This window comes from Salmo salar, chromosome ssa09 (assembly GCF_905237065.1).
Source record: "Salmo salar chromosome ssa09, Ssal_v3.1, whole genome shotgun sequence".
Lineage (NCBI taxonomy): Eukaryota > Metazoa > Chordata > Actinopteri > Salmoniformes > Salmonidae > Salmo > Salmo salar.
The window spans coordinates 50159069-50171147 of NC_059450.1; the positions used below are offsets into that span (position 1 = coordinate 50159069).

At 42.7% G+C, this 12079-nt stretch overlaps 1 protein-coding gene across 2 annotated transcripts in view; it reads right to left on the bottom strand.

The window, feature by feature from the left end:
* Positions 1 to 12079, bottom strand: part of LOC106611569 (probable carboxypeptidase X1) — a 34020-nt gene that overhangs the window by 8664 nt on the left and 13277 nt on the right. For both annotated transcript variants that reach the window (XM_045723780.1, XM_045723781.1), the window contains 2 exons: positions 9133 to 9329; positions 6526 to 6705 (listed from right to left, as the gene is read on the bottom strand). In XM_045723780.1, coding sequence (XP_045579736.1) covers positions 6526 to 6705; positions 9133 to 9329 — 377 coding nt within the window. The remainder of the gene's footprint in view (positions 1 to 6525; positions 6706 to 9132; positions 9330 to 12079) is intronic.

Below are 12079 nucleotides of genomic sequence, written 5' to 3' on the forward strand. Positions count from 1 at the left end.
TACAGATACATTGTATTAATGGAGGTGTGGTGGAGATGTGTCTACAGATACACTGTATTAATGGAGGTGTGGTGGAGGTGTGTCTACAGATACACTGTATTAATGGAGGTGTGGTGGAGGTGTGTCTACAGATACACTGTATTAATGGGGGTGTGTCTACATATACACTGTATTAATGGAGGTGTGGAGGTGTGTCTACAGATACACTGTATTAATGGAGGTGTGTCTACAGATACACTATATTAATGGAGGTGTGGTGGTGTGTCTACAGATACAGTATATTAATGGGGGCGTGTCTACAGACACACTGTATTAATGGAGGTGTGTCTACAGATACACTGTATTAATGGAGGCGTGTCTACAGATACACTGTATTAATGGAGGCGTGTCTGCAGGTACACTGTATTAATGGAGGCGTGTCTACAGGTACACTGTATTAATGGAGGCGTGTCTACAGATACACTGTATTAATGGAGGTGTGGAGGAGGTGTGTCTACAGATACACTGTGTTAATGGAGGTGTGTCTACAGATACACTGTATTAATGGAGGTGTGTCTACAGATACACTGTATTAATGGAGGCGTGTCTACAGATACACTGTATTAATGGAGGCGTGTCTACAGATACACTGTATTAACGGCGGTGTGTCTACAGATACACTGTATTAATGGAGGTGTGGTGGAGGTGTGTCTACAGATACATTGTATTAATGGAGGTGTGGTGGAGATGTGTCTACAGATACACTGTATTAATGGAGGTGTGGTGGAGGTGTGTCTACAGATACACTGTATTAATGGAGGTGTGGTGGAGGTGTGTCTACAGATACACTGTATTAATGGGGGTGTGTCTACATATACACTGTATTAATGGAGGTGTGGAGGTGTGTCTACAGATACACTGTATTAATGGAGGTGTGTCTACAGATACACTATATTAATGGAGGTGTGGTGGTGTGTCTACAGATACAGTATATTAATGGGGGCGTGTCTACAGACACACTGTATTAATGGAGGTGTGTCTACAGATACACTGTATTAATGGAGGCGTGTCTACAGATACACTGTATTAATGAAGGTGTGGAGGAGGTGTGTCTACAGATACACTGTATTAATGGAGGCATGTCTACAGATACACTGTATTAATGGAGGCGTGTCTACAGATACACTGTATTAATGGAGGCGTGGTGGAGTGGTGTCTACAGTTACACTGTATTAATGGAGGTGTGGAGGAGGTGTGTCTACAGATACACTGTGTTAATGGAGGTGTGTCTACAGATACACTGTATTAATGGAGGTGTGTCTACAGATACACTGTATTAATGGAGGCGTGTCTACAGATACACTGTATTAATGGCGGTGTGTCTACAGATACACTGTATTAATGGAGGTGTGGTGGAGGTGTGTCTACAGATACATTGTATTAATGGAGGTGTGGTGGAGGTGTGTCTACAGATACACTGTATTAATGGAGGTGTGGTGGAGGTGTGTCTACATATACACTGTATTAATGGAGGTGTGGAGGTGTGTCTACAGATACACTGTATTAATGGAGGTGTGTCTACAGATACACTATATTAATGGAGGTGTGGTGGTGTGTCTACAGATACAGTATATTAATGGGGGCGTGTCTACAGATACACTGTATTAATGGAGGTGTGTCTACAGATACACTGTATTAATGGAGGCGTGTCTACAGATACACTGTATTAATGAAGGTGTGGAGGAGGTGTGTCTACAGATACACTGTATTAATGGAGGCATGTCTACAGATACACTGTATTAATGGAGGCGTGTCTACAGATACACTGTATCAATGGAGGCGTGGTGGAGTGGTGTCTACAGTTACACTGTATTAATGGAGGTGTGGAGGAGGTGTGTCTACAGATACACTGTGTTAATGGAGGTGTGTCTACAGATACACTGTATTAATGGAGGTGTGTCTACAGATACACTGTATTAATGGAGGCGTGTCTACAGATACACTGTATTAATGGTGGTGTGTCTACAGATACACTGTATTAATGGAGGTGTGGAGGTGTGTCTACAGATACATTGTATTAATGGAGGTGTGTCTACAGATACACTGTATTAATGGAGGTGTGTCTACAGATACACTGTATTAATGGAGGCGTGTCTACAGATACACTGTATCAATGGAGGCGTGGTGGAGTGGTGTCTACAGTTACACTGTATTAATGGAGGTGTGGAGGAGGTGTGTCTACAGATACACTGTGTTAATGGAGGTGTGTCTACAGATACACTGTAATAATGGAGGTGTGTCTACAGATACACTGTATTAATGGAGGCGTGTCTACAGATACACTGTATTAATGGCGGTGTGTCTACAGATACACTGTATTAATGGAGGTGTGGTGGAGGTGTGTCTACAGATACATTGTATTAATGGAGGTGTGGTGGAGGTGTGTCTACAGATACACTGTATTAATGGAGGTGTGGTGGAGGTGTGTCTACAGATACACTGTATTAATGGAGGTGTGGTGGAGGTGTGTCTACAGATACACTGTATTAATGGGGGTGTGTCTACATATACACTGTATTAATGGAGGTGTGGAGGTGTGTCTACAGATACACTGTGTTAATGGAGGTGTGTCTACAGATACACTGTATTAATGGAGGTGTGTCTACAGATACACTGTATTAATGGAGGTGTGTCTACAGATACACTGTATTAATGGAGGCGTGTCTACAGATACACTGTATTAACGGCGGTGTGTCTACAGATACACTGTATTAATGGAGGTGTGGTGGAGGTGTGTCTACAGATACATTGTATTAATGGAGGTGTGGTGGAGGTGTGTCTACAGATACACTGTATTAATGGAGGTGTGGTGGAGGTGTGTCTACAGATACACTGTATTAATGAAGGTGTGGAGGAGGTGTGTCTACAGATACACTGTATTAATGGAGGCATGTCTACAGATACACTGTATTAATGGAGGCGTGTCTACAGATACACTGTATCAATGGAGGCGTGGTGGAGTGGTGTCTACAGTTACACTGTATTAATGGAGGTGTGGAGGAGGTGTGTCTACAGATACACTGTGTTAATGGAGGTGTGTCTACAGATACACTGTATTAATGGAGGTGTGTCTACAGATACACTGTATTAATGGAGGCGTGTCTACAGATACACTGTATTAATGGCGGTGTGTCTACAGATACACTGTATTAATGGAGGTGTGGTGGAGGTGTGTCTACAGATACATTGTATTAATGGAGGTGTGTCTACAGATACACTGTATTAATGGAGGTGTGTCTACAGATACACTGTATTAATGGAGGCGTGTCTACAGATACACTGTATCAATGGAGGCGTGGTGGAGTGGTGTCTACAGTTACACTGTATTAATGGAGGTGTGGAGGAGGTGTGTCTACAGATACACTGTGTTAATGGAGGTGTGTCTACAGATACACTGTAATAATGGAGGTGTGTCTACAGATACACTGTATTAATGGAGGCGTGTCTACAGATACACTGTATTAATGGCGGTGTGTCTACAGATACACTGTATTAATGGAGGTGTGGTGGAGGTGTGTCTACAGATACATTGTATTAATGGAGGTGTGGTGGAGGTGTGTCTACAGATACACTGTATTAATGGAGGTGTGGTGGAGGTGTGTCTACAGATACACTGTATTAATGGAGGTGTGGTGGAGGTGTGTCTACAGATACACTGTATTAATGGGGGTGTGTCTACATATACACTGTATTAATGGAGGTGTGGAGGTGTGTCTACAGATACACTGTGTTAATGGAGGTGTGTCTACAGATACACTGTATTAATGGAGGTGTGTCTACAGATACACTGTATTAATGGAGGTGTGTCTACAGATACACTGTATTAATGGAGGCGTGTCTACAGATACACTGTATTAACGGCGGTGTGTCTACAGATACACTGCATTAATGGAGGTGTGGTGGAGGTGTGTCTACAGATACATTGTATTAATGGAGGTGTGGTGGAGGTGTGTCTACAGATACACTGTATTAATGGAGGTGTGGTGGAGGTGTGTCTACAGATACACTGTATTAATGGAGGTGTGGTGGAGGTGTGTCTACAGATACACTGTATTAATGGGGGTGTGTCTACATATACACTGTATTAATGGAGGTGTGGAGGTGTCTCTACAGATACACTGTATTAATGGAGGTGTGTCTACAGATACACTATATTAATGGAGGTGTGGTGGTGTGTCTACAGATACAGTATATTAATGGGGGCGTGTCTACAGACACACTGTATTAATGGAGGTGTGTCTACAGATACACTGTATTAATGGAGGCGTGTCTACAGATACACTGTATTAATGAAGGTGTGGAGGAGGTGTGTCTACAGATACACTGTATTAATGGAGGCATGTCTACAGATACACTGTATTAATGGAGGCGTGTCTACAGATACACTGTATTAATGGAGGCGTGGTGGAGTGGTGTCTACAGTTACACTGTATTAATGGAGGTGTGGAGGAGGTGTGTCTACAGATACACTGTGTTAATGGAGGTGTGTCTACAGATACACTGTGTTAATGGAGGTGTGTCTACAGATACACTGTATTAATGGAGGTGTGTCTACAGATACACTGTATTAATGGAGGCGTGTCTACAGATACACTGTATTAATGGCGGTGTGTCTACAGATACACTGTATTAATGGAGGTGTGGTGGAGGTGTGTCTACAGATACACTGTATTAATGGAGGTGTGGTGGAGGTGTGTCTACAGATACACTGTATTAATGGAGGTGTGGTGGAGGTGTGTCTACAGATACACTGTATTAATGGCGGTGTGTCTACAGATACACTGTATTAATGGAGGTGTGGTGGAGGTGTGTCTACAGATACATTGTATTAATGGAGGTGTGGTGGAGGTGTGTCTACAGATACACTGTATTAATGGAGGTGTGGTGGAGGTGTGTCTACAGATACACTGTATTAATGGAGGTGTGGTGGAGGTGTGTCTACAGATACACTGTATTAATGGGGGTGTGTCTACATATACACAGTATTAATGGAGGTGTGGAGGTGTGTCTACAGATACACTGTATTAATGGAGGTGTGTCTACAGATACACTATATTAATGGAGGTGTGGTGGTGTGTCTACAGATACAGTATATTAATGGGGGCGTGTCTACAGACACACTGTATTAATGGAGGTGTGTCTACAGATACACTGTATTAATGGAGGTGTGGTGGAGGTGTGTCTACAGATACACTGTATTAATGGAGGCATGTCTACAGATACACTGTATTAATGGAGGCGTGTCTACAGATACACTGTATTAATGGAGGCGTGTCTACAGATACACTGTATTAATGGAGGCGTGTCTACAGATACACTGTATTAATGGAGGCGTGTCTACAGATACACTGTATTAATGAAGGTGTGGAGGAGGTGTGTCTACAGATACACTGTATTAATGGAGGCTTGTCTACAGATACACTGTATTAATGGAGGCGTGTCTACAGATACACTGTATTAATGGAGGCGTGGTGGAGTGGTGTCTACAGATACACTGTATTAATGGAGGTGTGGAGGAGGTGTGTCTACAGATACACTGTATTAATGGAGGCGTGTCTACAGATACACTGTATTAATGGAGGCGTGTCTACAGATACACTGTATTAATGGAGGCGTGTCTACAGATACACTGTATTAATGGAGGCGTGTCTACAGATACACTGTATTAATGGAGGTGTGTCTACAGATACACTGTATTAATGGAGGCGTGTCTACAGATACACTGTATTAATGGAGGCGTGTCTACAGATACACTGTATTAATGGAGGCGTGTCTACAGATACACTGTATTAATGAAGGTGTGGAGGAGGTGTGTCTACAGATACACTGTGTTAATGAAGGTGTGGAGGAGGTGTGTCTATAGATGCACTGTATTAATGGAGGCGTGTCTACAGATACACTGTATTAATGGAGGCGTGTCTACAGATACACTGTATTAATGGAGGCGTGTCTACAGATACACTGTATTAATGGAGGCGTGTCTACAGATACACTGTATTAATGGAGGCGTGTCTACAGATACACTGTATTAATGGAGGCGTGTCTACAGATACACTGTATTAATGGAGGCGTGTCTACAGATACACTGTATTAATGGAGGCGTGTCTACAGATACACTGTATTAATGGAGGCGTGTCTACAGATACACTGTATTAATGGAGGCGTGTCTACAGATACACTGTATTAATGGAGGTGTGTCTACAGATACACTGTATTAATGAAGGTGTGAAGGAGGTGTGTTCTTATCACAAACACAATATCCTTAAGAGGGGAATTACACATTTTTCTTCCAGAACTATTTTTTTCCCCTTTCAGGTGTGATTTAATCATTGACTCAGCACGTCCAATTTCATTGTTTCTCTATGAACAATTGGGATTTTGAGAGTGAAAAACAAAACAAATGTACAAACCAGGAAAAATAAAACTGAAAACACATTGTTGAGTCATACTCTGTGGTGTAGTTGATGTGTAGTGTACAGTACTTACGAAGGCATCCTCTTTAGTGTAGTACTCTGGTATGGGGATGTAGTGGTTGGCTGTTTTAACCGTCTCGGTGTCATTCTCCTTGGCGTCCCACATGATATTGTTTAGGTCGGGGAAGTTGTGGTTCATATCGACCCACTCGTAGCTGTAGCGCCCCAGAGCCCAACCTGCCAGCTCTGACCCCTTGGAGAGAAGTTGAGATGCAGTTTTAAGCTATTTTCAATATCACACAATCGATCAGTCAGTCCATCGATCAATCAATATGTCCTATATCCCTTCCTTCTTCTAACATGAAGTCATCACGAGGAGGGTTCTGAGTCCTCTCTCTAGAGTTCTAATATGAAGTCATCACGAGGAGGGTTCTGAGTCCTCTCTCTAGAGTTCTAATATGAAGTCATCACGAGGGGGGTTCTGAGTCCTCTCTCTAGAGTTCTAATATGAAGTCATCACGAGGAGGGTTCTGAGTCCTCTCTCTCTAGAGTTCTAATATGAAGTCGTCACGAGGAGGGTTCTGAGTCCTCTCTCTCTAGAGTTCTAATATGAAGTCATCACGAGGAGGGTTCTGAGTCCTCTCTCTAGAGTTCTAATATGAAGTCATCATGAGGAGGGTTCTGAGCCCTCTCTCTCTAGAGTTCTAACATGAAGTCGTCACGAGGAGGGTTCTGAGTCCTCTCTCTAGAGTTCTAATATGAAGTCATCACGAGGAGGGTTCTGAGTCCTATCTCTCTAGAGTTCTAATATGAAGTCATCATGAGGAGGGTTCTGAGTCCTCTCTCTAGAGTTCTAATATGAAGTCGTCACGAGGAGGGTTCTGAGCCCTCTCTCTCTAGAGTTCTAACATGAAGTCATCACGAGGAGGGTTCTGAGTCCTATCTCTCTAGAGTTCTAATATGAAGTCGTCACGAGGAGGGTTCTGAGTCCTCTCTCTAGAGTTCTAATATGAAGTCATCTCGAGGAGGGTTCTGAGTCCTCTCTCTCTAGAGTTCTAGTATGAAGTCAACACGAGGAGGGTTCTGAGTCCTCTCTCTCTAGAGTTCTAGTATGAAGTCATCACGAGGAGGGTTCTGAGTCCTCTCTCTAGAGTTCTAATATGAAGTCATCACGAGGAGGGTTCTGAGTCCTCTCTCTAGAGTTCTAATATGAAGTCATCACGAGGAGGGTTCTGAGTCCTCTCTCTCTAGAGTTCTAGTATGAAGTCATCACGAGGAGGGTTCTGAGTCCTCTCTCTAGAGTTCTAATATGAAGTCATCACGAGGAGGGTTCTGAGTCCTCTCTCTAGAGTTCTAATATGAAGTCATCACGAGGAGGGTTCTGAGTCCTCTCTCTCTAGAGTTCTAGTATGAAGTCATCACGAGGAGGGTTCTGAGTCCTCTCTCTAGAGTTCTAATATGAAGTCATCACGAGGAGGGTTCTGAGTCCTCTCTCTAGAGTTCTAACATGAAGTCGTCACAAGGAGGGTTCTGAGTCCTCTCTCTCTAGAGTTATAATATGAAGTCATCATGAGGAGGGTTCTGAGTCCTCTCTCTAGAGTTCTAATATGAAGTCATCATGAGGAAGGTTCTGAGTCCTCTCTCTCTAGAGTTCTAACATGAAGTCATCATGAGGAGGGTTCTGAGTCCTCTCTCTCTCTCTAGAGTTCTAACATGAAGTCATCACGAGGAGGGTTCTGAGTCCTCTCTCTCTAGAGTTCTAACATGAAGTCATCATGAGGAGGGTTCTGAGTCCTCTCTCTCTCTAGAGTTCTAATATGAAGTCATCACGAGGAGGGTTCTGAGTCCTCTCTTTAGAGTTCTAACATGAAGTCGTCACGAGGAGGGTTCTGAGTCCTCTCTCTAGAGTTCTAATATGAAGTCGTCACGAGGAGGGTTCTGAGTCCTCTCTCTAGAGTTCTAATATGAAGTCGTCACGAGGAGGGTTCTGAGTCCTCTCTCTAAAGTTCTAATATGAAGTCGTCACGAGGAGGGTTCTGAGTCCTTTCTCTAAAGTTCTAATATGAAGTCATCACGAGGAGGGTTCTGAGTCCTCTCTCTAGAGTTCTAATATGAAGTCATCACGAGGAGGGTTCTGAGTCCTTTCTCTAGAGTTCTAATATGAAGTCATCACGAGGAGGGTTCTGAGTCCTCTCTCTAGAGTTCTAATATGAAGTCATCATGAGGAGGGTTCTGAGTCCTCTCTCTAGAGTTCTAATATGAAGTCGTCCCGAGGAGGGTTCTGAGTCCGCTCTCTCTAGAGTTCTAACATGAAGTCATCACGAGGAGGGCTCTGAGTCCTCTCTCTCTAGAGTTCTAATATGAAGTCATCACGAGGAGGGTTCTGAGTCCTCTCTCTAGAGTTCTAATATGAAGTCATCACGAGGAGGGTTCTGAGTCCTCTCTCTAGAGTTCTAATATGAAGTCGTCACGAGGAGGGTTCTGAGTCCCCTCTCTAGTTCTCTGACCACAAGGTGGTGCTCTTTCCATGGTCCTTCGAGGCAGATTTCAACTAGTTAGGAAATGCAGTTTTTAGTTATCTCCCATTACCATACAGTCAGCCAGTCAATTAGCCAGTCAATAATTCAATCAACCAATCAGTCAATACATCTCTTATCCCCTGCTCCAACCCTCCTCCTACCCTTTCAAAGGCTGTTTCATATCCATCAGGGTTCATAGACGGCAGTAGGTGGATACGTGTGCTGGTCACCAGACGGACGATGCGTGGGTTGCCTCGTCTAAACTCCCGACAGATGTACTGCATGAGGTTCAGCACCAGCTCTCTGCCAACCACCTCGTTGCCATGCATACCTGCCACATAGCGGAATTCTGGCTCACCTGCAGGGGAACAGGGGATGTTTCTACAATGCGATACAACTTTATTGTCCACGTTACAGTGAACAACGGAAATTGGTCTTCAGCTCCAGGCAGGGTTTTGTTGTCAGGACGTGAACATCAGCAATACATTCTTTCTACTTGATAAAGCTTCCAAGCTTTGATTATTGTGTTGGGCAGTGATGTGCAGTACAGTGACTACAGCTCAACAAGATCTCATAGTTTAACCTTCGAAATTCCACGCATTATGAATGAATGTCTATTTTTGGCGCATTAATTCTGCTTGGTTACAGGGTTAATTCTACATGGTTACAGGGTTAATTCTCCATGGTTACAGGGTTAATTCTCCATGGTTACAGGGTTAATTCTCCATGGTGACAGGGTTAATTCTGCTTGGTTACAGGGTTAATTCTGCATGGTTACAGGGTTAATTCTGCATGGTTACAGGGTTAATTCTGCTTGGTTACAGGGTTAATTCTGCATGGTTACAGGGTTAATTCTGCATGGTTACAGGGTTAATTCTGCATGGTTACAGGGTTAATTCTGCTTGGTTACAGGGTTAATTCTACATGGTTACAGGGTTGATTCTCCATGGTTACAGGGTTGATTCTCCATGGTGACAGGGTTAATTCTGCTTGGTTACAGGGTTAATTCTGCTTGGTTACAGGGTTAATTCTGCTTGGTTACAGGGTCAATTCTCCATGGTGACACGGTTAAAACAGAAACAACTCAAAGGGTTAAGTTTCGGTATTAATTCTGAGTGATTAAGATTAGAGCTATAGTTTAGCGTAGGCTTAAAACCAAAAATAATTAAAAATGACACGCTTTTACCATGAAGTATTCTGTGAACTGCGGGCAGCGCGGTGGTCTGAGCAGCGCACTCCATCTGCGAGCATCACGACTTGGCACCCAGCGCTGGGAAATAGTTTTAATCGTTTAAAAAATATATATAAAATAAAAATAAGGCATATATTGACGTTCTGGGGACCTTTTCAAACGTTCCGAAATCACTGTGTGTTTTTAGTGATCAGTCTGCTACAGCGATGGCTGCCAAAGTGTACAAATGGATCCCTGTGGCCGAACAACACACATCCTGTACAGATGGGAGAAGAGAGTCCTAAAGAAACTAAATCAAAGGGTGCTGTATGTATCAAGTGTCTCGGCGTAGAAGGTCATTTAAGGATCAGTTCAGCCTATTAGAACAATGTTTAATATTACATTGACAGGATGGGACTTGATCCTAGATCAACACTCCTTATAGCTCTCGTAAAAAAAACAACAACAGTATTCTACCTTCTATCATAAAGTACTTATTGTTAAGCTCCCTGTCATTTTCTGTCCTTCCTGATTCTAATGAAAAACACATGAGAGGATCTCTTCTCTTCTCTTCTGTGATTCAAAACAACAGGCTCCAGTGTAGAGAATCAAATGACCTGTCTTCCCTGTGGCTCAGTTGGTAGAGCATGGTGTTTGCAACGCCAGGGTTTTTGGGTTCGATTCCCACGGGGGACCAGTACATAAAAAAAGAAAAAAAATGCATAAAATGAAATGTATGTATTCACTACTGTAAGTCGCTCTGGATAAGAGTGTCTTCTAAATGACTAAAATGTAAATGTTGAAACCCAAACCGACAAAAACCAATATCAGCTCTTCCAAAAATAGTTATTTGCAGATGGATAGGGTTCTACCGATTAACTATTTTCATTGGAAGAACCCTTTCTGGAAGATGAGGTTTCTTTGTAGCGTAACGGGTTCCACCTAGAACCTTTTATATTGTAAGAATTGTTTTTTTTTATTTTGTTGGAAGAAATGGTTCTTTGATGATTCTTAGGAAAGGCAAGGTTCTACATAGAACTCTTCTGAATCTAAATAAACTTTTTATTGCATTTTTTTTCTCTTTCTTTTAAATAAAGAATTACAATTTTAAAGGCTAACAAGGCTGGTGGAACCCAACCTTTAGATGATACAATGGTTCTTGGTAGAACCATTTATAGAGGGTTCTAGGAAGAGGGTTCTACCCAGAACCATAAAGGGATCCCCTATGGGGACAAACTGAAGAACCCTGTATGCTTCTACTTAGAACCCTTTTTTTTAATCTAAGAGTGTAGATATTTCCCAATCTGTTGACACGAAACCCTGATGAAGACAGCTTGCTGTAACGTTGGTGAATAAACGAAAGCATCGGAGCTACTAGAGAGAGCAGCTTTTCCCTTTTTTAAAAACAATCTGTTTATATAAAACTCGTCTTTTAAGAATAGCTAAAAAAAAAGTAGTTTTTCCACTTGTATATTTTTGCAGAAGTAAAAAGAGACTGTGAATAAAACTAGATCTCACTAGGGAGGCACATTTCTACCGATACAAACGATGGTGACTGAGGAATCCTGTCTTGTGTTGCTTGGTCTTCACTTGAAATCATTATCCTTTTGTTGATATAAGAGAGGCCTCTTCTCTCTGAAAACAGCAGTGTGTGTGTGTGTGTGTGTGTGTGTGTGTGTGTGTGTGTGTGTGTGTGTTTTCTCTCTGAAAACAGCCCCAATATCTCACAGAACCCTGTAGAAATACTTGGCAGACTGTCTGGGGATAAACAGCTTTGTCAGGCATGCCAGACACACAGACACACACACACACACACAGAGGGTTTGACTTCTACCCTTTATGAAGCCCTGTTCATGAAGCCCTGTTCCCAGAGCTGTTCATGAAGCCCTGTTCCCAGAGCTGTTCGTGAAGCCCTGTTCTCAGAGCTGTTCATGAAG